We start from the raw sequence: 24,235 nt of genomic DNA, 5'->3' as shown, positions 1-24,235 counted from the left end.
GCAATGCCACAGAGTCCATCCTTCGCAGCAGCCATTTTCTTCCTGAACTGATCTCTGCCATTTGGAGAGCAGCTGTAATTCTGAGAGATCTCCAGCCCCCACCTGAGAAGTTAAGGTTTGGATCGCAAGGTCCTATTCCACTAATGATGGGGCCTTCTTCTGGTGCAATCTTTCTCCAGCACGAAGTGTCTTCCCAGGGGGAACACAGCTCCTGCACCAGAGGAAGCCTTCAGTGGTAGCAAAACAGAACCTTTGGATCCTACCTAAGCTACAGATCCATTTTGCTAACAGTGGTGGAAGCAGGCTTCCTTTGAATGCACATATTTATCAGCTGCCCCTGTTGAAATGAACAGGTGGTCTCTCACATCTGCTGGTAAATTGCTGAGACCTTCCGCATACCACATTTGGAAGGAGTTCAAGGACAACTTTGATGATTTTGGAATGGCTGAACCTGCATATGTCTGCCCGTGGGGGAGGGCCAAAGCTGAATGACAGCAGAGACAGAAAAAGATCTCATAGTTGTGAAAGGCTTCTCTCTTAGATCTTGAAAACCACCTGGGCTATGTGTGTCAATAGTCTGATTCAACATAAGGCTTTCCTTATGTTAATGTATCGTAAGGCGTTGTTGCAACGCTCCGAACAATAACCATAGGCAAAGTCTTATTCAGAATCCCTTCTAGCAAAGACAGGGTGGAGAAGGGCTTTTTCAGCTATCTATCAAGATTGGAATAACTTCCTGTGGGAATTGCAGCATTTCCCCTTTTGCTTATCTTTTGATCAAAATCTGAAGTTGATGCTGAGTGGTTTTTATGTTGTCTTTGATTGTTGGCGATGACTTGTTTTTAAAAAAGATATTGTTATTGCTTTTATAGGCAGCATCGATTTAAAAGGATTTGTTGCTTTTAATTTTGCAAGCTGCCAGCCTACAGAAAGATGAGATTAAAAAGATAAATGAAACAAATGATGCCTTTATGCAGCTTAAAATAGAAATATTAGGCCACACGGCCTGACATGCAAGATAAACATCATTCGAACAACCATAGAAAGTGAGATTCCTAGAGATTCTCACGGTTGGACTGCATTTCCCACAATGCAACCCTTTGACTATATTGGCTGCCCATATGAGAAGAATCAGAACAGCCTAAATTAAACCACAATATCCCAAAAGAAAGAAAGAAAGCCTAGTGATTTCAAGTTATGTCATGACTGGTGGATTCAACTAAATTGCATCATATTTTGAGCTGCCTTTGAAATCCAATCTCTTTGAAACCTGCTGTTAATGGAACCTCTGTATAGCTACTACAAAATCATGCCCCTTACAGATATGTACATTTCTTCTCTGGTGCTGAAGTAGATGAGATATTTACTGTGAGAAATGATAATAGAATTCTTTTAGTAAGGGAAGAGCACTAAAACTTGAAGATAGAGTCCAAGGTTACACATAAGAAAAGATGCAAAATTTGAAGATCACTATCATTCTTATTATCTGTAGCTAGGACTTTGTTGAAAATTCCCCCCAAATATTATATTTAGAGGAAGGAGGAGGCGGCGTTGGAAGGAATTACAAGTGAAGTGCTGTACAGTCTGGAGCAGAGTTACGCCTTTCTAAGCATGCTGACTTCAATGGATTTTGAAGGGTGAGGCTATGCTTAGGGCTGCATTGTTATACTATTGGTGTAGTGGTTAAGAATGGTGGGTTCTAATGTAGAGAACCAAATTTGTTTCTCCACTCCTTCATATGAGCGCTGGACTCTAATCTGGTGAATCAGGTATGTTTCCCCACTCCTTTACATGAAGCCTGCTGGGTGACCTTGAGCCAGTTAATGTTCTCTCAGAACTCTCTCAGCCCCCCACCTCACAATTCTCTCAGCCCCCCCCCACCCCCTATCTCTGTTGTAAAGAAGGGGAACGGAAAGTGATTGTAAGCTGTTCTGAAACCCTTTAAAGGCAGGGAAAAGAGAGTTATCAAAAACCAACTCTTCTTCAAATGATTCTCCACTGCGCAGAAATATAACCAGGTTCTGGCATGTTCATACATTCAATATGGAAATGTGGTCCATCCCAGAAGTATAATTAATGGATTGTATTTACCATAAGAAGTTTTCAGTTTAATCTTTTTAGGAATATGTCTTTTAAAAAAATCGTAGGGAATTATTAAGGTGCCAAACTTGTGGCCCTCCAGATGCTATGGACTACAGTTCCCATCATCCCCTGCCAGCATCATGCTGGCAGGGGATGATGGGACATCCATAACATGGAAGACAGTTAATCCTAAATTATAATAAGTGAAGAATCCAAGATTTCATGCAGGCTTAAACATGGAATTGCAATAAGGAAACGGGATGGTAGGCTCCTTTGGTCCCGAGCTTGCCGTTGTCTGGAGGAGGAACGGAATGAAAGAACCAAGGAGGTGCAGAAACACAGAGTAAGACTGTATACCTACAGCATAGGCTGGGATAAATGCATGGACATCAGAGCCTCAGAGCCAGCGAGCAAGATCCTTCTGGCCCTTTTCCATTCATTTAGCGTATTTACACTGGCATCTGAATGGGATGCACAGATCTGTTTATACTGGGCTACAGAAATACTCTGTCCTCTCATCTTAATAGAATCCCATTTATCAGGATGAAAATGAGCAGCGAGCGAAATGTATTTATCTGTAAATTGGCAAGCAGCTCTCCTACATTCCTGCCTTCCTCTTTCGCTCCTTCCCCTCGCTCACATCCACCTCCCTCTCTCCTTTCTGGTCATTATGCATGGGAGTGTTAACCCGGAGCGCTTGCATCATCAAGAGCTATTGAGAACTGTAATGCCTGACTAATAATGACACTGCCTTTGTCTCCAGGTCATAAGGGTTCAGAAGAACTAGCCATCCGATACTCCACGCTACATTTGAAGCGATAATATTGTTCCTGATGAAGGTTATTCAGCTGCCTGGCAGTCCAAAATTTCAGTGAGGAAAGGAATTGGAAACCTCTTCATTTCAAAACCTCTTGAAAGGATAAATCTTTTTTGAATATGAAGTGGGTATCAATTGCATCAACACTGATTATCAAAGGACACATTCATCTTACAGTCATTTTGTGACAAGATGCAGGACAAATGACACCAAAGGCTCTGTACTTGGCTCCGCACCTGCCTGCTGTGTAAAGTGGTACAGTCCCAACAAGGGCTTGCCCAGGCTTGTGTCCTTACCATTTTCTGTGTGCTTTCACCATGGGAGAAGAATGGAGGCAGGGAGAATGACCTTCCTCGGAACACTCAACAACTATCCCTAATCTCTACAGACTTTACCATAGAGACTGGGAGAATTCCTAGAGGATCACATGGCACCACTTCTGGGTTTTCACCTGGAAATGGCATAACCACACAAGCACTGCATGACACCTCTGCTCCCTATACCATACCTTCAAATGCTTAAAGGATTGCCAGAAGCAGACTGCCTGGCAACTTTAGGGGTGCCATGCAACTGTTCTGAACATGAATGTGCACATCTTTTGAAACAAGGCACATGCTCTAGATAGCAAATGACACAAAATCAAAAGCGATTCATGGAGTGTGCAAACTGGTCCAATGGCTCAAGAGGCAAAGTTTGCATCAGCTGTGAAAACTGACCCCACATTCTTTAGCAGAGAAGCTGCATCCTAAAGAAAGCAATTGGGATCGGGGAGGAAGGAGTTGTTCTTTGAGTGGCCTACTTTGGCCAGCTGTTTCTGGTTGGGAAAACTGGAGTAAAGCATTTACGGGCAGCGTTTTAAATAACTGCTAGTCACTCATCACTCTCAAGCTACAACTTGGTCTGCAATCAAGAGCACGTGAGAAAGTTGACATTGTCCTGGCTTACTACACTCGGAAAGGCAAATGGACTCTGCTGGATTTGTTGCCTGGGCCTTCAGAATGGCAAAGGACAGGGACATAGGTATAGATTTTTTATGGGAGGGTTCGGGGGTGGGGCCACACCCCACGCCACCCCAAGAATGGCCACCTGCAAGCCCACCCCAGCCTAAGCTTATAAAAGCAGCTCTCCAAGGCCGGGGATGGTAGACTCCCCCGCCCTGCCCTCCCCTGCCCCCCACCAAGGGATCCAAGCCGGCAGCTGGCAATTCCTTCTGACCTCCCCTCTGGGCAGAGGCATAGAGGGAACATGGAGCCTGGTGCAAAATCTGAGTTTTGCGTCCCTCCCTGCCCAGCGACCTCTCTGATGCTGGAATCCGCTGCCAAAACCCACAAGCGGTTGTTGAGGAGCTTTTGGACATGATTGGGGGGTTGAACCCGAGAACCCCCCCTTACTACATCCTTGGCAAAGGATGACCTTCCATTTCACGAGCATGCAAGAGCCATTCCTCTTTGCCCTTCTTGCACAGAGCTTGCTAGTTCCTGCCCATCTCTTTCATGCCATGTGCAGAGGGCAGAAGGTTTCATGGCCATCATTTCTGGTATGCTTGCAAACAGTGGATTTTGCAGGCAGGTGGGGGCATGTGCGGGGGGAAAGAATGAGGGCCCAGTAGTCAGCAGGGGGCGGGGCTTGGCATTCTCAGCCCAAGGCTTCCCAAAACTTGGAAGAGGCCCTGATTGGAAGCACTGGTCTGGAACCCTTCTTGGGAGAAATGTGCCTGCAGCAGGTGACCTGGGAGGAGAAGCAGCAGGTGGCTTGCCATAATGATAGAACCAGCAATGATGACATCTCCGAAACGAAAGACAGAACAGTCCAAGCAACAGCGGGTTAAAAGGACTTTAAAAAAAAATCCCCCTGGTATTATGTGTGGTGCCAACCTTAGGCACACTGGAGCCCTATCACGCCGACAGATTTGCACACATGTACCAGCGCGTAGGAGTGCAGAGAATACAAAAGTGGATTACCAGCTTCCCAGAGACAAATGCACTTTCTTCGCCCGTCATTTCTAAGAGGACAGCTCCTCATTGTTCCCCAGCTGGTTCAGGGAGCCATCTGGTAGCTGAGTCTGAAATAAACAGAAGCGCCTCGTTGGGTTTGAGCGCTTCCTTCCTCTTTTTCCAAAACCCAACAGTCTGCTACCACAAGAAGGTAAGACGATGCCTAAAAATTAATGTTGGGGCTGATGAATATGATAATACGCCACATGCTCTCCACCAAGAGCCACTTGGCTCCTGGTTATTCCATTTTTCTCTCTCGTTTCACTGTTTCCAGTCTTGCAGAGAGCAGCACAGTGTACAAGTGGAAAGGATTTGGGTGATAGGGGATATGAGGATATTACCTTGCTGGTTTCAATTTTTTGTAATGTTGCTGGTCAGTGATTTTGGCGAGGACAGAAAAGGTGGGGACGGGGAGCAGCATGTCCCTTCTGATTTAGACTTCCTGTTTTGACTTGGACTTCCTGTTCCCTGCACCTCCGCACCTCATCTCAATCCACCTGGTGCTGCTGTCCCAGGATGGAGATGCAGTGGTGGGTCCTTGCAACTGGAGCATGCTTATCTCCAACCTTAGAGCTGGTGTACAAGACTGGTTCTGAATTGGAACATGGCTCTATTTACACATTCCTAGACTAGCACAGGAGTCACTTCTCTGGGGAAGCCTCTATGTGAGTGAAGGAACAATGAGTACATCCCTTAATCCCAAACCAGCGATGAATCAGATGGGGAAAATGCATATGATTGGCACCACCTACTCATGGTTGCTTCATTCACATTCACTTGCAAGCAGTGTGGAATTGTACAATGGTCAATGGCTCTTGCACAGTGCATGGACTCATACACATTATACTGAGTCAGAGCACAGATTTATCCACAGAATCATAGAATTGGCACAAGGGCCATCAAATCCATGTAGGAACACACAATGCAGGAACACACAATACCATGTAGGAACACACAATCAAAGCACTCCTGCCATGTGATCATCCAGTCTCTGTTTAAAAAACCTCCAAAGAAGGAGACTCCACCACTCTCCAAGGCAGTGAATTCCACTGTTGAACAGCCCTGATGGTCAGAAAGTTCTTTCTAATGTATAGGTGGAATCTCTTTTCCTGCACCTTGGATCCATTACTCTGTGTCCTAGTCTCTGAGGCAGCAGAAAACAAGCTTGTTCCTTCTTCGACATGACATCCCTTCAAATATTTAAACATAGCTATGTCCCCCCCTCCTTAACTTTCGCTTCGCCAGACTAAACATCCCCAGCTCCCCACGTCTCTCTTCGTAGGGCATGGATTCCAGACCTTTTACCATTTTGGTTGCCCTCCTCTAGACCCCTTCCTGCTTGTCAATATCCTGCTTAAATTGCAGTGCCCAGAACTGAATACAGTACTCTAGGTGAAGTCTGACCAATGCAGAGTAGAATGGTACAACTTCTTCCCTTGATCTAGACCAGGGGTAGGGAACCTGCGGCTCTCCAGATGTTCAGGAACTACAATTCCCATCAGCCCCTACCAGCATGGCCAATTGGCCATGCTGACAGAAACTTGATGGGGTATAGTTCAGGCCCTCGGCTTCCGAGATCCTATATCTAGACACTATACTCTTTTTGATGCATCCCACAATTGCATTGGCTTTCCTAGCCATCACATAACACTGCTGACTCATGTTCAGTTTGTGGTCTACTAGGACTCCCGGATTCCTTTGACATGTACTATTATCAAACCAGGTGTCACTCATCCTACACCTGTACATTTCATTATTTTTCTGCCTCAGTGTAGAATCTAACATTTATCCAGGTTGGTACTGTCTATTCTGTCTAGAAGCAGTTCTCCAGAGTCTAAAGTAAAGGACTTTCACCCTTACTACTTGACCTTTTAAAGTGGACATGCCAGAGGTCAAACCCAGGATCTTCTGCGTATGAAACAAATGCTCTACGCCCAAGCCAAAGCCCCTAAACCGAGTGCACCCAGAGAAGGATCAAGAACTGCATATTAAATGCCAATTCTTATATTACTCCCAGGGGTCAAATACAACATTAAACTATAATTCATAGAGAATTCACAGAGAATCCATAGAGAATCCTGTCAGAACATGTGTTTAGATGGACAAAATCTAGATGACAGGCGGACCCTCCTTCCAGCAGGTGCCGTGTGCATAATTAGGGCTGTGTGCACAACTGTGTACCGTGTGCAAAGACAGATAAGACATGGGCACCTGATTGGCACCTCAATTGTATATAGTAAGCACAGACAACAGGGTGATGTGTGCCTGGAAACACCTGTGGTCTGGCGGAGCACTTTGACAGTAGTTAGCAATAAACAGAACTGCACTGGTGACTGTGTGTTTTTCGGTTCTTGTTTGCATTGCATCCTGCAAGGTGGTCTACTCACGAGTAAGCCGCTGCTTCAACAAATCCATCAATCTAGCATCCTTGTTTCAGAATTTATGAATCTGGTAGAAAAGTATGTGAAGAAATACAGCTTCCAGTTGTAGGAAGCCGTATCCAACCTTGGATACCAGCAGGACCTCTTGAATAAGTGGTTCACTATCTGTGCAAATGTGATAGAATTCTGCCTCACATCTTATGGGCAAAAAATGGCAGGTTGAATGGGCTCTTTTCAACATGGTAGACTTCAGGCTTGCTTTCTACCGGACCAAAATGAGGATCAAATTGGCTGTTAACATTCTGCGTATGAATCGAATGGCAAGATTTGTCCTCAGCCACATGTACATGACATGCAAAACTTCCTGTTGGTTTCACTATTCACCTCCAAATGAAGTAGAGAAACTGCTTACTTAAATTGTCTTCATCTTCCATGTTGGCCGCGGCAGGACTTAAATACTTGAAGGGTGCGATGAAAGTTGACAAAATGCTCACTTTTTCTGAAACGAGAAAACAAAAAGTAGATCCTTGTGAGATTTTGCTCAGATTCTCCTCTCCTCGGCATATTTCTTTTGCACCAACTGGTACTCACAAATTTTGCAGGAGGCTAAGTTGGATTCAGCCCTGTCTGCAACCACACTTACACTTGTGTAGCTGCTCTAGCTCCTTGTCAGTACCCTGGCCTCATTCCCACCTTATAATTTCTCCTCCTCCACTGATTTCCCCAATATCAAAATGCATGACTGTACATGCCTAGGGTAAAGATTTCTGGTTTCTGTTTGGAGACTCTGAAAAATGCCATCTATATTGATAGTGGCATTGCCTTCTGAGGGTGGGAACCATCTGGGTGAATCCTCTCCAATAACCACACTGGACTCTTTGCTGGGATAAACATTTTGGCCATAGCCATTTTATTAGCCAACCAAAAACAGAAGCGTGAGGTGTAGCATGGGTCTGGCTTGTCTGCTTCGCCGTGAGAAGCTCCAATGAAGCGGATGCCCTGTAGACCGGCTCTGCTGAAGGGCTCTGCCGGGCGGATGCTCCTGGCAAGAGGTGATCCCCATTTGCCGGTTCGGCAGGGAGGTTGCCTCTTGCCGCCATCGGCACTTCCAGATCATTACCCATGCGCCACCGCCGAATGGCTATGACAGAAACATGCAACAACCAAATAATCCCAGGGAGAGGTGGGTGGGCAAATCGCCGGCTGGCGAAGCACATGGCCAGAACAAGGAGGGCTTTCCCCTTTAAGGGTCAATCTGCCCTCCCACTCACAGTGGCGATCAGCCTTGCTTATGGCCCGGAGCCCAGCTTCGCCCTCAGTTAAGTGGAAGTGGTCACGTTGGCTCCACCCATCCCACCCCCAGAAGCAACCGCAGCCGGTGGGTGATTCACAGCTGTCTTTAACACCAATGTTTTGGCCTGGATGGCCCAAGCTAGGCATCAGAAGCTAATAAGGGTCAGCCCAGATTGGTACTTGGATGGGAGACCACCAAGGAACCCAGAGGTTACTATGAAGAGGCAGACCATGGCTAACCACCTCTATTGAAATCCCTTGCCTTGAAAACCCTACTGGGTGGTAGGCAACCTTCACCAAATGTGCTGAACGACAACAGGCCAGAATGCTTCACTTAGTGCACAGGGTCAGTTCACCACCCAAACAAGGGAGGATGGCCCCTGTGGCACGGGCAGCCCTGCTAGGGACAGCATCACAGGAACATAAAAACAGCCATGCCAGATCACAGCAGTGATCCATCAATCTAGCATCCTTGTTTCAGAATGTATTGCCCTAGAAGGCCAACAAATAAGTCATGGAGGTTAACGGCAAAGGTGATGGATATGGCTTATGACTTTCATCACCCCTAGGATCGACGGAGTTGCCAGTTGTGTCCCAGGTCAGGCCCTAGGGCAGTTTCAGAGCTGTTGGGGTTTGGCTTGCTCCATGTTCACATACAAGCTGTCTCAACCTATTATAGTTGACTGCTGACACACCACCAGCATCCACATGAGTAGATTTTCCCCAAGGTTCAGGCCAAAAAGGTTGCGTATCATGTAATCAATTCATTTTAGAAAAGTGGCTGTTCTAGGCCTGCTGATGCTAAAAAAAACAAGTCTTGTGGCACCCGGAAGATCATCCAATGAGGTCTACCTCATCAGATGCACAACGGCAACAGCCAGACTAACTCACTGCTGCACCCTGTATGATTTGGCATATTTCCAAAAGGAACTACTGTTTGTGCTTTATCTCTGCCGGACAGGACCTTATGATTATACAGCTCTTCCAATAAAGAGCAGCTGGACATGCTTTGGGATCTGCTTTCTCATCTATCACCTCTTCTCATCTCACTCCACAAACCCTTCCATCCACTTTGAAACCGAAGTATCTGTAATCTGATTAAAAGGAGACAGGCAAGGAAAATCTGATTCCCTCCCTCTCCTCCCTTGCAGGCTGCCTCCTTCTCCCCTTCCCTTGCATGCCACCCCTCCCCTCCCTCCTTTCCCTCCACTAGGGTGGGTAGGCCATGTCTAGATGCCGGGCCCTCTCCCCTCCCTCCCCTTCCCTTGCATGCCACCCCTTCCCTCCCTTTGCTAGGATGGGTAGGCCATGTTCAGATGCCGGGCCCCCTCCCTTGCATGCCACCCCTCCCTCTCCCTCTTCTTCCTCTGCTAGGTGGGTGGGTCAGGTCCAGATGCCGGGCCCCCTCCTTTCATGCCACCCCTCCCTCCCCTCCTCTTCCTCTGCTAGGGTGGGTGGGCCAGGTCCAGATGCCGGGCCCCCTCCCTTGCATGCCACCCTTCCCTCTCCTCCCTCCCATGGCAGGCAAGGAAAATCTATCCCATGAATCTTTGCACCTCATATAAAATGGGCTGTTTACATGCATGCAAGATTACCATGCTGGTAAAACACTTGTCCAGGCTACTTATCTCTGGTGTGCTAATTTTGTCCACACAACGGCAGAGAACAGTTTAAATGGGATATTTGTATGCATGTCCCATTGCACTGGTATATCCTTTTTTCCCACCAGCATTATGTTTAAGTCTGGTCTATGACGGGCAGAAAAATGAAGTGGTAAAAATCTAATGTGATAGAATGGACAGCATTGGGGTGTTGTGTGGTTTCCGGCCTGTATGGCTGTGTTCTAGTAGCATTTTCTCCTGACTTTTCACTTGCATCTGTGGCTGGCATCTTCAGAGGAGATGGAGATGCCAGCCACAGATGCCAGTCATCCTTTGAAGATGCCAGCCACAAATGCCAGCCACAGGCACAGGAGAAAATGCTACCAGAACACGGCCATACAGCCTGGAAATCACACAACACCCTAATGACTCCAGCTGTGAAAGCTTTTGACAATACAGTGGACAGCATGCTGGCAGGAGATCATTCCTGAATGCTAACCTCAAGATGAAAAGGCTCCCTGAAAGCAGAAAAACAGCTCTGCAGGCAGGGTCTTCTTTCTAACCTCTTGAATCAGTTAAGTCTCCTTTGAAAGTTATCCATGCTGAGTTGGGAAATTCTGGATCATTGTGGGGGTGGAGTCTAGGGAGGGAGGGGCTTGGGAAAGGGGGACATCTCAGCACAGTATAATGCCATAGAATCCATTCTCCAAAGCAGCCATTTTCTCCAGAGAAAACTGTCTGGGGATCAGTTATAACGCCGGGAGATCTCCAGGCCTCACCTGGAGGTTGGCAAACCTATGTATATTTGTGGCCATCACTACATCAATGGAAGTGAGCCAAGTCTAAGTTAGGTAGTACGTCTCATGAACATGTAAAATACATTTTGGTGTACAAAAGCAGTTGGGAAACTCTGCATTGTGGGCAACTTCCAGGACCATCTAGACCTGGGGTTTCCAACTCTGGGGCTTCAGATGTTCATGGACTACAATTTCCATCAGCCCCTGCTGGCATGGCCAATGCCAGGAGTGGCTGATGGGAATTTTAGTCCATGAGCATCTGAAGTGCCAGAAGTTGGGCACCCCTGATCTAGACATACCATGCCCCCCCTAGAAAAGCAGTCTTTCTGGAACACCCTTAATGTTATCCAATCCTAAATCAAATTCCATATAAAAACAAATCACATGTCCTATAGAGCTCATGGCATCCAAGGATGATCAAAGCCCCTGAAATGTTGTCCTCTCAGTTCTCCTTTCCCTTTAGATTACATGCTTAGACAGCGGGTTTGCCTGATTAAATTTATGTTTTAATCTTACATGTATATTGGAATATAACAGAGGCGTAGCAAGGGGGAATAGCACCCAGTGCACTGGTGCATCATCCGCCCCCATCGCGCCCTGGAACGGCCCCAGAATGCCCTCGCCACCCCCCACAGGGGCACGTGCCCGGTGCATTGCGCACCCCCTGGTCCCCTTGGAGCTACGCCTCTGCAATATAGTCTATTCTATTATTTTGCTCTGAGTCTGGCATGCCAGAAAAGGGTGGGGTATAAATTAAATAAAATTAAACAATTAAACAGTGGGAAGTGTGTAATTTGGAATACCTTCACTTCCATTTTTGGAACAGCTGAAAGCTCAAAATGAAAAGATACATTTTTGTTTCAAGTACAGTGCAGTTCTAATTCATACAAGGACACAGAATGGTCAGTAATGATGACAAAGGTGGTTGTTTAGTGTCTGAAGCCACCAGGTGACCAATGGAAGATTAACTCTGCATTTGGGAAAGCAGTAGTATTTGGGAGGAATTTGGGATCCGTGTGTTTCTGTTTTCCATGAGAGATCTGCGAAGTGAAGTACTGCACTGTGTGTATAGTAGAGACAAATTACTGGCTGGGTGGAGAAAGAGAAGATAGATGGGAGGGACATTGAACAGAGGTGTCTGCAGGGCAGCAGTCAGTTTGGATAATATTGAAAAAAAATGATTATGTATGTAGTTCCATCCTTTGCTATTTACTGTTAGGTCTTTTCTGCATGAGTCGTTTAAAATGTTTCCTGCTGCCAAATGGTATGTTTTTTCTAGGTATTCCACCAGTGGTGGGATCCAAAAATTTTAGTAACAGGTTCCCATGGTGGTGGGATTCAAACTGTGGCATAGCGCCAATGGGGCTGGGCGGGACACAACAGGGGCGTGGTCGGGCATTCCTGGGTGGGGCTGTTGCAAAGACGCAGCCACTGCGGCGGTCCTTGGGCGGGAAATGAATGTACACAGGCGCAGGCTGCCACGCATGCCGGTGCACCTCCTGCTAGACTGCTTCAAGTTCTGCGCGCTACTGCTGAGAGGAGGGGCGTAACTAAGGCAAAAATCACATGGCAAAATTACCAATTAGTAACCCCCTTTCGGCACACACAAATAATTAGTAACCTACTATCGGGAATCTGTGAGAACCTTCTGGATCCCACCTCTGTATTCTGGAAGACGTCCACTTTACTTTTTCTCCGTTGTTTTCACAAACATGTTTACCATTATGTTTTCCCCAAACTGTTTCTGAGTTTTTATCACTGCACCGATCTTTCGCTTTTACTGCTTCTGTTGAGTCTTTTAAGCATATTTGGCATCACTGCTGATTTGGGGAATCTTGTCCTTTTTAGAGTTTACATTGCAATTATCCTCTTATGTAAACCATCTCGTGAACTCACAAGAGGTGGTATATAAACATTGGCTATCAAAAGGTTTAATAATGTAATATGTCTATAACAAGATGGACATAGTGATCTTCACTGTACAAACATTCCGAATAATTGAGAAAGGCAGAGTTGAAAACGCAGTCCTTTCCAGCCCACAGACTTGGAAATCTTTGGAATCGTGTGGCATGCTCTTTTGCTTGGAAGTTAATGAGTGCTATCAATAATTGTGTTTTGAAATAACCTGTCAGTAAACAGTTAGGATTAGACAGATGGCCGCTGGGAATCTGTCCTATCAGCATTAATAATGTTTTACTGAATGACTTCAATTATTATCCTGTTTTAATTGATTATTCCAAACTACTTTTCGTGCGGGAGATTTCTTCAATGGGATCGTTTTAAAGCTGGGGGTATATGTGAGCAAGCACCGTATTTGAAAGTCACACAAAATTTCCAGATTATAGGATGGACATATTTGTAGGAGGAGATGTACCCAGTTTCCAAAGCTCCTGTAGACTAAAAGGAACCATTTAATCCGTTTGGAGGAATCCAAAGCTCCCACAAGTGTTCCCAAATGGTTGGTGGCACAGTTTTAGGATTGCCAACTCCCGCTTGGAAGTTGCAGCAGAATTTGGGAGGATGGAGTTTGGGGGTGGGGTGGGGGGAGCGATGCCACAGAGTCCACCATTTGAATCTGTCACTTCCTCCAGGGAAACCAATCTCTGAAGTCTGGACACTCTAGGCCCCTCTTTGTAGTTGATAGCCCTACGTGACTTTAGTGGCCATCCTTCTCTATCTCCGCAGGCTTTAAAAATAATTTACATATATACTTGAGTCCAGGACCACCTTAAGGGACTAACAAGATTTTCAGGATATAAGGTTTCCAGAGTTAAAATCTTCTTGGCACCACAAATACTGTTTTCCCCCACCCCCGTAAACTGAAATCCTGTGTAAATGGTTAGACCAGGGGTAGGGAACCTGCGGCTCTCCAGATGTTCAGGAACTACAATTCCCATCAGCCCCTACCAGCATGGCCAATTGGCTGATGGGAATTGTAGTTCCTGAACATCTGGAGAGCCGCAGGTTCCCTACCCCTGGGTTAGACTATACAATGATGTGATCACTATGACTAGTGAAAACTTTATTGTTTTGTATGTTATGCTTGGGTTTCCCTGGATCCTCTGAAGTTCCCATGTGAACTTGGGGTATGAACTCTGAAATAAACTTTCAGGGTTTGAACCTTCTTTTTAGGAACTCCAGGAAAAGGAATATGATCTCAGGGTGAGGTACCACATTCAAGGGAGCAGCCCAGTCTCCACATGACTGGATAACTTCTGCTGTTTGCTCTGCACCCTTTCCCCACAGTGTACCATCAGTCTTCACTACACCTGACAATCAGGTTGTATCCCTAGTTCTTCAGGTACCATCTTCTGATTCTACCAGGCACCAACAAACTCAATTTCTAACCCCTCCTAATTTGTTAGGAGAACTCTGAGGATTTTTCCATGATTCTCAAGATCAGATACCTTAGGATACCTGGCAACCATCGTAAATGAAACCCCACCAAAGATGTACCAATGAACTATGGCATGGCTCTCTTTTGGGATCAACTCTTTTTTCCTTAATATGGGATTGAAACTTGGTTAGTCATACCAGGTGTTTACTTCACAGCCTGTATCTGGCCTGCGGGCAACATGGTGAACATGTTCTATTATACTCACTACAGCATGGCTAGCTCTTTCCTTGCAACCTTGACAATGTTTATTGTTTTTATTGTTTATTGGTTTTAATGAGGAGACAGGGCTTGTATTATATTGGTACCAGTTTTAACTTTCCCCTGCCTGTATATGTCTATTTGTACACCGCCCTGAGCCCTTCGGGGGAGGGCGGTATAAAAATCCAATAATAAATGAATGAATGAATGAATGAATAAATAAACGTCCATCATACAATTAAAGTCAGATACATTTTTCTTCCATCAAAACAAATGAATGCAACACAGTCCTTACTTGTTATGTTTCATTTTACACACACACACACACACACACACACTCTCTCTCTCTCTCTCTCTCTCTCTCTCTCTCTCTCTCTCTGTGGGGTGGTGGCAGTGGTGGGAGAAAGAGGAATGGTCAAATACCTTGAAAAAGGTGGAAGAAAACACAGTATTTGTGGACTGCTAATGCAGCTCAAGCCAAGCTACTGAAAAATACATAATACCGTATAATCCTCACTGAGAGATGGAGGTGCCCATAACGTGATAATAACTCAAGGTATTTTATCTCTTTGTGCCCTCAGGCTAGGCAATGGAAAGGGGGAAAACACTCTTGAAACCAAATTAAACAGTTTTAGATCTAATTTTAGTAGCCTGAACCAGATTTCAGATTGATTTCCGCAGAATCTAATAGAGAACAACACAACACTCTACCTCTCTTATTGAAAATCCATCTCACGCACTGGGATTTTTCCCCCCTTTAAACTTTGCTGTTTACCAGAAGTAATAAAAACCTAATATTTCACAATGAAACACGCCTCGTTCTGTAAAGAGTCTTACATTTTTAAGCTGTTTTGGAGAGGGCTGTTATGAAGTGCTGAAGGATCTCTTGCAAGATATGTCGGCTCAAACACCCATTTATATTCCTTTGTGGGGACTGCTCATAAAAAACATACTTTTTATATTTGGTGGGATGCCTGGGAGCTTCAGGACCATACATGATATCAAAATAATACTGCCATAGATGTGCAATATTTAAATAGCTTTTCTACTGTGGGCAGAAGCTTTGCTTAGTCAGGGTGGCAGAGAGGTAATCTGAAAGCAACAATTTGGGGCTCCTCTTCCTGTGCTTCCCCAAAAGCTGTTAGTAGATAGCAACCCACATTTAAATACATAGAATATTAACATAATGAAAGAATTACACAGTTTAGGAAATGGTATTAATTTTAATCTGTATGAACAAAGGTCAGATGGGTGTGTCTCAGTTTGTCTACTAAGATCTCACTCCCTGACATTTTGTGGTTGGCTCTGTCTCTTGTGGCAGCCATTTTTGGTTGGCTTTGGCTCGTATGGCAGCTGTTTTGTGATTGAGCTAGAGTTGCCAGACCCCCGCCCCCAGATTACCCACTTTGGTCTTTCCCAGGTGTCATACAGTCAGCCGGTGGGGGTGTTACCAGGTATATACTCTGGTATTTTGGCAAAACTCAGTTTTTGCCCAAATACAAGCACATTTCTGATGTTTTTAGTGACATGATGACATCACTTTTGGCCATCAATGTACCAACAACATTGAAGCCTAGGCCTCCATTTGTGTCTGGTGTCACAATATATAAAAAAGAGTGAAAAGTTCACAAGAAGGTCATCTTCTAAGTTAGCAGAAACCCAGAGAACGGAGACAGTCAGTCTAGGAGCAAAAGTAGCAAAGATTGACCTTTAACATGATTGGTGAATTCAACAATAACTCTAGACCAATGAGAGGCTGTTGTGTGGGTGGGGAAAAGTATCCCTGATGTATGTATTGTACATGCTGTGCTGAATTGAGATAGAGAGACTGAGTTAAGTTCTGTGTATGTTGAACTTTGTTATTGCTGAAGAGTTCTGTGTAGTATTATAATCTTGTATAGAATAGATTTGTGTAACCTTGCAACTGCTAAAGTAAAAGCCTTCCTATGGAAAGAACATCTTGAGTGGAGAGTATTCTTTTCCATGAGTGCTAGAAGGTTGCAGTGAGTGCAAGAAGACTATAGACTTCACATCTTACTAGAGTAGCTCCGCTTTAAACTCTGCTGATACCCCCTACCCCCGCCCATTGCCAGGAGGCACCTGGCAACCCAAGGTTGTGCCTGCCACTCTGTTCCAGAATTCTAAAGGTGGACCCCTGATATATGGCATATAATGCCAGTTTTCAAACTGCTACACTTGTTGCCTACTTGTTTTCTAGCAGAATTCATGGCTCCAATTTTTACCTTTAGAGCTCTTCTCAGGCTTGGACCCACGTGTTTGAAGTACTGTCTCTCCCTATTTGGTCCTGATCACCAGCTTAGCCTGTTAATGCTCCAATTAGCAGAATCTGCATTAACTAACTTCCTGTTTTCTTGTCCTAACAGCAAGAGACATGGGTAGCTACACACCAGATCAACAAATGTGATATTGATTTTCGTTTTTGCTCTGCAATCAAAGTCTGACTGAAAAATGCTCCCAGCATTTTAAACACTGGTTGGAACAAATAAATGTTGCCTACCCACAAGGTTGCTTGGGATCAGATTTTGGATTTTATTCTAGGGATAGCAGGTCAAAATCTTAGGACCATCTGCCAGCAACATGTTCAGATGACTTTTTCTGCTTGTGGTAATTACTGCTCATGAAAATTGGGGATGGAAGGCCATAATCTGGCACTAACAACTCAAATTTTACATTTAGTGATTAGTTAACTTCCTTGGCAGCTTTAATTTTTTTGGATTCGAATAGTTTATTGTCACTATATGTAGTTACAGATGTCATGTAGTGCAGTTTCTAATTGTATATGGATGCATTGCTATTAGTACTGCTAATTAAAGGGGCATCACCAAATCCTGCCCACCCTGTAGTATTACTCTTTGTACCCCATGAGTATCAGAGTTCAGGATGTCAGGGATCTGGCAACCCTAAATATATATTGACCCCCCCACACACTTTCAGATAGAAGCACATGTTACATTTGCCAAAGAGATACAGCAGGAAGTGGCATAAACATGGATTTCAGGTCCTCAGTTCCTCTTAGATGCATTTGTTGTGAACGACAGCTTAGGCACATATTTATAAAAGATCCAGCTGTCACAAAAGAGAGACAGATGATCCACTGAGCAAGGCTGATCGATCGGTACAATCATGGTGACTTTTCCATACTGCCACCTTAACATACAGCATCACTTGAAATTCAGGGCCATCACTCATGGAGTTTTCTCTTCCTCGTTCCAGATCATTGGTAGTCGGTAACAATGTCAAGGAAGCTCAAGAAAGATACAGCCTAAATGCTTGAAATACTGGTTGATATAAAGACAGGGATGCTTGATCACTGGACTATGTGACAGTGGTTGACTATTGTCCATAGTGATGCTGAGGCTATAGAACACATCATGGATAATCTGAGCCTTTGACATGGTAATTACCTAAAAGGAACACTAGTGTTTTTTTTACAGGTGTATGATCAGAAAAAAGAGGGAATCATCTTAATTCATATACAAGTTGCAGGTATACGTAATCATTAAAGAGCCTATGATGTTAACATTTCAGTTATATCTTCCTTTTGGATAAACATAGTACAATTGAATGCGTATGGACAGAAACTGACTGCAGATTTGGTTTGCCAATTTCTCTGTGACATATCAGCAGTGGTGTAGAACAAAGGGAATAGGGGGCATGATGCGCTGGGCACGCACCCCTGTGGGGACATTCTGGGGTGGGCAGGGGCACAGGGCAAACATGTGCCCCAGGCGCCGTTCCCCCTTGCTCTGCCCCTGCATATCAGAAAGTTCTTGCATGTGCAACTGGGTTAGCAATCAAACCAATATGTCCCTTGCAACCTATTGGACCTTCATGGGGGAGCGTGGACTGAACAAAGCCTTGATCATTTGGGTTAGAAAATGGCATCTTGAGAGCTGTGCCTCTTGTGGACTCTATTGAATTACCCACTGATCGGCAGGCTGCTCAGCAAGAGCTGACTCATGGCTATTTGTCTTTTACGCACTGCCTCTGAAAAGTACAGTAAGTGATTAGTGATTAAAGGCTCTCTGCTTAATCCTGTATCTACTACAGATTGGGGGATGTATGACCTTCTTCTCGTGATCGTTTGCAATAATGCATATTTAACCCTAATCCTCTCTTGGCCTCTACTAGATAACAGGAATCAAATTTTTGCCGCTCATTCCCATTTCTAGAATCTCTTAAAGGTGAGCATGTTAAAAATCTTCAGTGTTCCTTGTTGTGGGGTATTTCTCCCCCCTTAGTTAGGGGGTTCTGAACATAGGCTGGATCAGATAATCTATTCCTTTTAAAACAGTGGCCTCTGCTTTGAAGCAGCATGTGAAAAGAATGGTGATTCACAGCATCTGGTACTCAAGTGGTACAATAATTCAGAATATGGGGGTTCCATATAGTCATCACTGATAATACATTTTGACAGACCATCAACAGCCATCTACAGGAATTAATTTGCTTAACTCACCCCTCCCATCTAAACGAAGCTAGTTGCTCTGTTGAACTCCATGTGAATACCTATGGGAAATCTTTTAACAAAACCTTAAAAGCAAACCAAACCGAAACACATGTAATATTTTTGAATTTCAAAGTTGTTGTTGTTGTTGTTGTTGTTGTTATTAAACAGGATTAAACACATACGACACAACTCCACGGGCAAGTCGGGCGAAAATTCCGACAACGCTCCTGATACTTCTCTTTCCTAGCCACTCCTATTCAAGACAGACCATGTAAACTTGCAGCCTGTTAACTAAACACCACCTTCCCATTGCCATTTTCCTTTGCAACAGGGAGGTCTGCAGGTCATGTAGGCAGAAGCTTAGGTAACCCAACACGTTGCTGAGCTTGAGAAATCTGGGTATGGTCAGCAACAGGGTCCAGTGGAACTTTACAACAAGAGTGGGGAATTATGGGAAGATACCTGCTAGTTGTCAAAGAGTATTTGTCTCCCTCCTGTTGCAGAGAGTTAAAGCCTGGGCGTGGCCAGAGATGAAAGCCCTTTGTTGCTATTCTCTGTTCCACAGAAAGATGGAAGTAGGGTTGTATATTCCTCTGCCACAGAACAAAGCATGCTGGACCTTCTTTATTGTAGAATGCTCCACCAGGGTCCTAGTGCCTATCTAGCCCTGCTCCCTGCCCCCCCCATCAGTTTGAAAGTAATAATTCATTTTGGCATAAATGCTCTTGTATCAACATACCATGTTCAATAATGCACAAAATAATGGTTTTGACAAAGGCAACTCATAAAAATGAATGATAATTCTCATTTTCATTTGGGACTATATTCTAATGCGAAAGTATACAATTTTCTCAACCGCTGCACCTCAACTGACCGCTCAATCATCTTTCTGTGGTTTTTTTAGCTCTTGTATTGACCAAAAAAAGGAATAACTGTGACAAAAATCAAAACCAAAGAATAAGAAACTAAAGGAAAATATATGTATCAATGTACACTATCAGGCGTAAACACAAAATATCTCTGACTTCATAAAAAAACAAAACAAATCAGAAATACATGACCAACAAAATGTTTCCATATACAAAAAACATCAAAATCAACCAGAAATGCATGATCAGACGTGTTTTGACCATGTCTTTTTCAGTGATTATCAAATATAAACAATATACAACAATGAAACATTACTGGATACAAGAAATACGCACTGAGTAAAGAGCAAGGGCTGCTCCTCATAGCAATATGCAAACCACGTTCATTAGAAGCCATATTAATGTAGCCAATTGCCTCAACAAGAAAATGTCTTACTATAACACCCAGTCCTGACACCAAAAGTGAGAGCCAGAGTGGCATAGTAGTTAGGAGACGTGGACTCTAATCTGAAGAAACGGGTTTGATTCCCCATTCCCCCACCTGCGTGGCCGACTCCTATCTAGTGAACTGGATTTGTTTCCCAATTTATATGCATGAAGTCTGTTGGGTGACCTTGGGCTACTCAGAGTTTTTCGGAACTCTCAGCCCCATCTGCCTCACAAGGTGTCTGCTGTGCAGAGAGGAAGGGAAACAAGTTTATAAGCAGCAGGGGCAGATATTACCCTGCTGACTTGGTATGTGTGCCTCCTCTATCACTCTGTGCCCATGCCTATGTAGTGTTGGTGCTGCAGGACTCCTTCTCACAAGCAGATGTGGTGGGGTCAAGTCAAGAACCAGCGTTCTGAAAGAGCAGATGCAGTCTGGGGAACACGGGAAGTACCTTCAGCCTCCCCAAGTGGCCCATGCTGATGCAACCTTGACTAAGCTTTTCAAGCAGACAAATCTCATTCCTTCAGATGGCTGCAGATCTGTGGCCCACAGTGAACTCCAAAAAGAAGGTTACCACTGGGAGAGGAGCGGAGGCAGTGCATGACATGTAACTCCCATCAGTGATAATAATGGAGGCTGTACGTCTCAGTCCTCTCCCACTGTGCCGAGAACATCCCTCTTGAACGTTAACACAGGACAACAATTTTCCACAGACGAGTTCGCTTATTTCCTGCGCTACTGCGGCCACTTACGTTGTCAGTTTTTTTAAAACAACCTTTCCCCACACGCGGCCTGTCAGAGTTAGCACTTCCAAGCTGGCAATGGTTTCCGGGTGATTTGGGAGGGGTGTAAATAAAGGATGTGAACATCACAGCTAGTGGGCAGTTTTATACAGAACGTTACCGTGCACAGCAACAAATCCACATTTCGAAAGATGAGTGAATTGGGCTAATCTGATGCTTCTGGCATAGGAGACGGCCTCTGCTGACAGCACAAAGGAGACTTATTAGTACAGGAGGGACCTTGGGATTTTATTTCGAGGATCGCCAAGGACACAAGGAAATGTGAAAGGCAAAGCGTGCTAAAGCCACTGCTTGCAAAAGGTCCTTTTGCTGGGAGCTGAAATCATGGCAGAAAGACTACAGAAACCACATGCCTGAGAAATGCCAGTGAGACTTAATCCAACCCCAATTTTCCAGCAGCACACACGCTCGGGGAGGGCCTTTCCTAAAGGACATCGGGGGCAATTGCTCTGAGTTGTGGGGCCTTGACCACCCACAGTCCCATTCCCACTAATGGAGGGGAAAAGAAAAGGAAGAACTGGCAGGATCCCTATGCCACTGGCATCCATCCCTTCTGGCCCTCAGGTAGCTAGCTCAGTGCCAGCAGATGCCACATGCATGTGCTCTCTCTGGAGCTTGGGCAGCAGCCAACTCAACTACTATGCCTCCCCACCAATCTTTCACAGGGCAAGAGCTATCTCTTGCTGGGGCCTGTACTGAGTCCTATTATGTGTGCATGTGGGGGGCAGTGATTTAGGAGCCACATCCTAGACTTTTGCCCAAGGCCCTAGAATCATTTATACCACCAGTGACAGCAGAAGCTCATATTGCTGTCCGGATACAAGGATGTTTATTTGGGCCAAATTATTGAGGAAAGGCCTCATTAGTATGAAAGAGAGTAGTGAAGAAGAGTTTGGATTTATACCCCACCTTTGTCTCCTGCAAGGAGACTCAAGGTGGTTTACAAGCGCCTTTCCCTTCCTCTCCCCACAACAGACACCTTGTGAGGTTGGTGGGGCTGAGAGAGTTCCAAAGAACTGTGACTAGCCCAAGGTCACCCAGCAGGAATGTAAGAGTGCAGAAGCACATCTGGTTCACCAGATAAGCCTCTGTCATTCAGGTGAAGGAGTGGGGAATCAAACCCGGTTCTCCGGATTAGAATCCACCTGCTGTTAACCACACCACGCTGGTGTAGGTTGGATAACTGAAGGACTGCCATCTCCTTTATCAACCCATCTGCCAATTAAAATAAATTATTTCAGCCCATTCTGAAGTAAGATGCATGGTGACTAAAGAGAAAGGTCCCCATCAAAACTTCCCCAAGAGATACGTATAGTGCCGTGGTGGCGAACCATTGGCACTCCAGGTGTTATGGACTACAATTCCCATCAGCCCCTGCCAGCATTGCCAATTGGCCATGCTGGCAGGGGCTGATGGGAATTGTTGTCCATAACATCTGGAGTGCCAAAGGTTCGCCACAACTGGTATAGTGCCTTATTTTCAGGGCCAGGTGAAAAAGTAGAGGCCTATTGGCTCAGGATTTCTATTACTGTACTGCTGATGGTTCATCCTGAAATTTTTTGCTTTATGGAAAAAGCAGTTCTATGTCATTGCTGAATATAATGGTTATTGTAGATGTTTTATCTAGTGCTTTGGCTCACTATATAAAATTCTGCTGCTTTTTAAATCTGCTCATTCTCTCAGTTGCTTAATTTGCTTTCGGTGCTCAGATTTTTTTTAGAAACTTAACTTTGTTTATTTTGTACTGATTATAAGCTACTGTAGGCAAACTGCATAGGGACAGATAAATCATTCAAATGTAGAAATAATGCAGGAGATGGCAGAACAGATATGGCCAAGGGACAGCAGAGCCAGAGGCCTTTTAAGGCTGCAGGCTAAGAGATTAAAGGAGGCCTTGGAAATGAAGGGGGAGACCTTGGACATGAAATGGCCCCAAAGAATGAATTGGGGGAGGGGGTGGGGGCTAAGAGAATGAAGAAGATGAGAACTGGGAAGAGAGTGGCACCTGCAGAAACAGTGAAGGTCCTCAAAGCACATTGAAGGGGGAAAACTACCAAAAAGAGCAGCCGAATTTCTTTAAGCAAGCCTTTATTGGCATAGACAGCAGTACAACAATAATAAAAACGGATTAAAAAGCATATACAAAACAGGAAATAAATGTTAGGTCGTTTGGTAATTTCCAGGAGAAAGTCTGCCACTATCATACAGAGAGAAGGATCAGGGTTGTCCAACAAGTAGTATAATCTAATTAAATCGGGGAGATGGGGTAAATGTAAAGGAGTAAGATTCACATACTTGGATCTGATTTCCTTGAATCTGAGACAGTGTAATAATTGGTGGGCCAGAGATTCAACTGAGCCGTTGTTACATGGGCCCAATATTTTAGCCTTTTCTTGCTTATTAAATCTGCCATGCAACAAGGCAGAAGGCATAAAATTAAACCTGGAGAGCATTATGGCTCTCCTTTGAACGGGGTTTATTAAGCAATACAGGTAGTGTGCCAAGAAGCCCCGTTCAAATGGGAGAGAAAAATACAGGGGGGAACACATTTTCTTGAGCAGCCGAATTTGACGAATGCAGTGTTTTTCACTCGAAAAATCCCTCTTTGTGATATGGGCTGAACTGCCTAAGGATGAAGTTGCAGCAGACTTTCCCCACAACCATATTGATGAAACTTTACCAAATGATTGTAATTACAATGGATGCCTGTTTTCTAATCAATTGTCAAAATGGCACCAAAGAAATAATAGCAGAAACACACACGAGAAAGTGAACACATGCAAAACATTCACAACGTCGGAGACACAAAAGCAAACAAAAGGGACACATTTGTCACTCCCCTTCAAAAAGTTGCGCCTGTACACTACAGACACGTATTTGCGAAGGATGATATACGATTGGAAAGGACTCTACGGCTCTTAGAGCAGACGGAGGTGACGGCACATGCTCTTGGCTTCCCTGCTGAAAACGCCCATAAAGCCCAATTAGGTTTATAACTTTGCATTAAATTAAATGTTATTTTACACAAGCAGTTACAAAAGACTCCTAAGTATCCAATAACCGTTTCCTTTATTCCCTTGTTAGCAGCTGACACTTTGGTGG

The 24,235-nt window shown here is 44.6% G+C and overlaps 1 protein-coding gene across 2 annotated transcripts in view; it reads right to left on the bottom strand.

Annotated features, from left to right (window-relative positions):
- Nucleotides 1–24,235, bottom strand: part of ADARB2 (adenosine deaminase RNA specific B2 (inactive)) — a 444,652-nt gene that overhangs the window by 142,023 nt on the left and 278,394 nt on the right. For both annotated transcript variants that reach the window (XM_048510870.1, XM_048510871.1), the window contains one exon: nt 7,687–7,773. In XM_048510870.1, the coding sequence (XP_048366827.1) occupies nt 7,687–7,773 (87 nt within the window). The remainder of the gene's footprint in view (nt 1–7,686; nt 7,774–24,235) is intronic.

This window comes from Sphaerodactylus townsendi, linkage group LG11 (genome assembly GCF_021028975.2).
Source record: "Sphaerodactylus townsendi isolate TG3544 linkage group LG11, MPM_Stown_v2.3, whole genome shotgun sequence".
Lineage (NCBI taxonomy): Eukaryota > Metazoa > Chordata > Lepidosauria > Squamata > Sphaerodactylidae > Sphaerodactylus > Sphaerodactylus townsendi.
The sequence above is the reverse complement of the archived record's forward strand: the minus strand, read 5'-3'. Positions and strand labels throughout refer to the sequence as shown.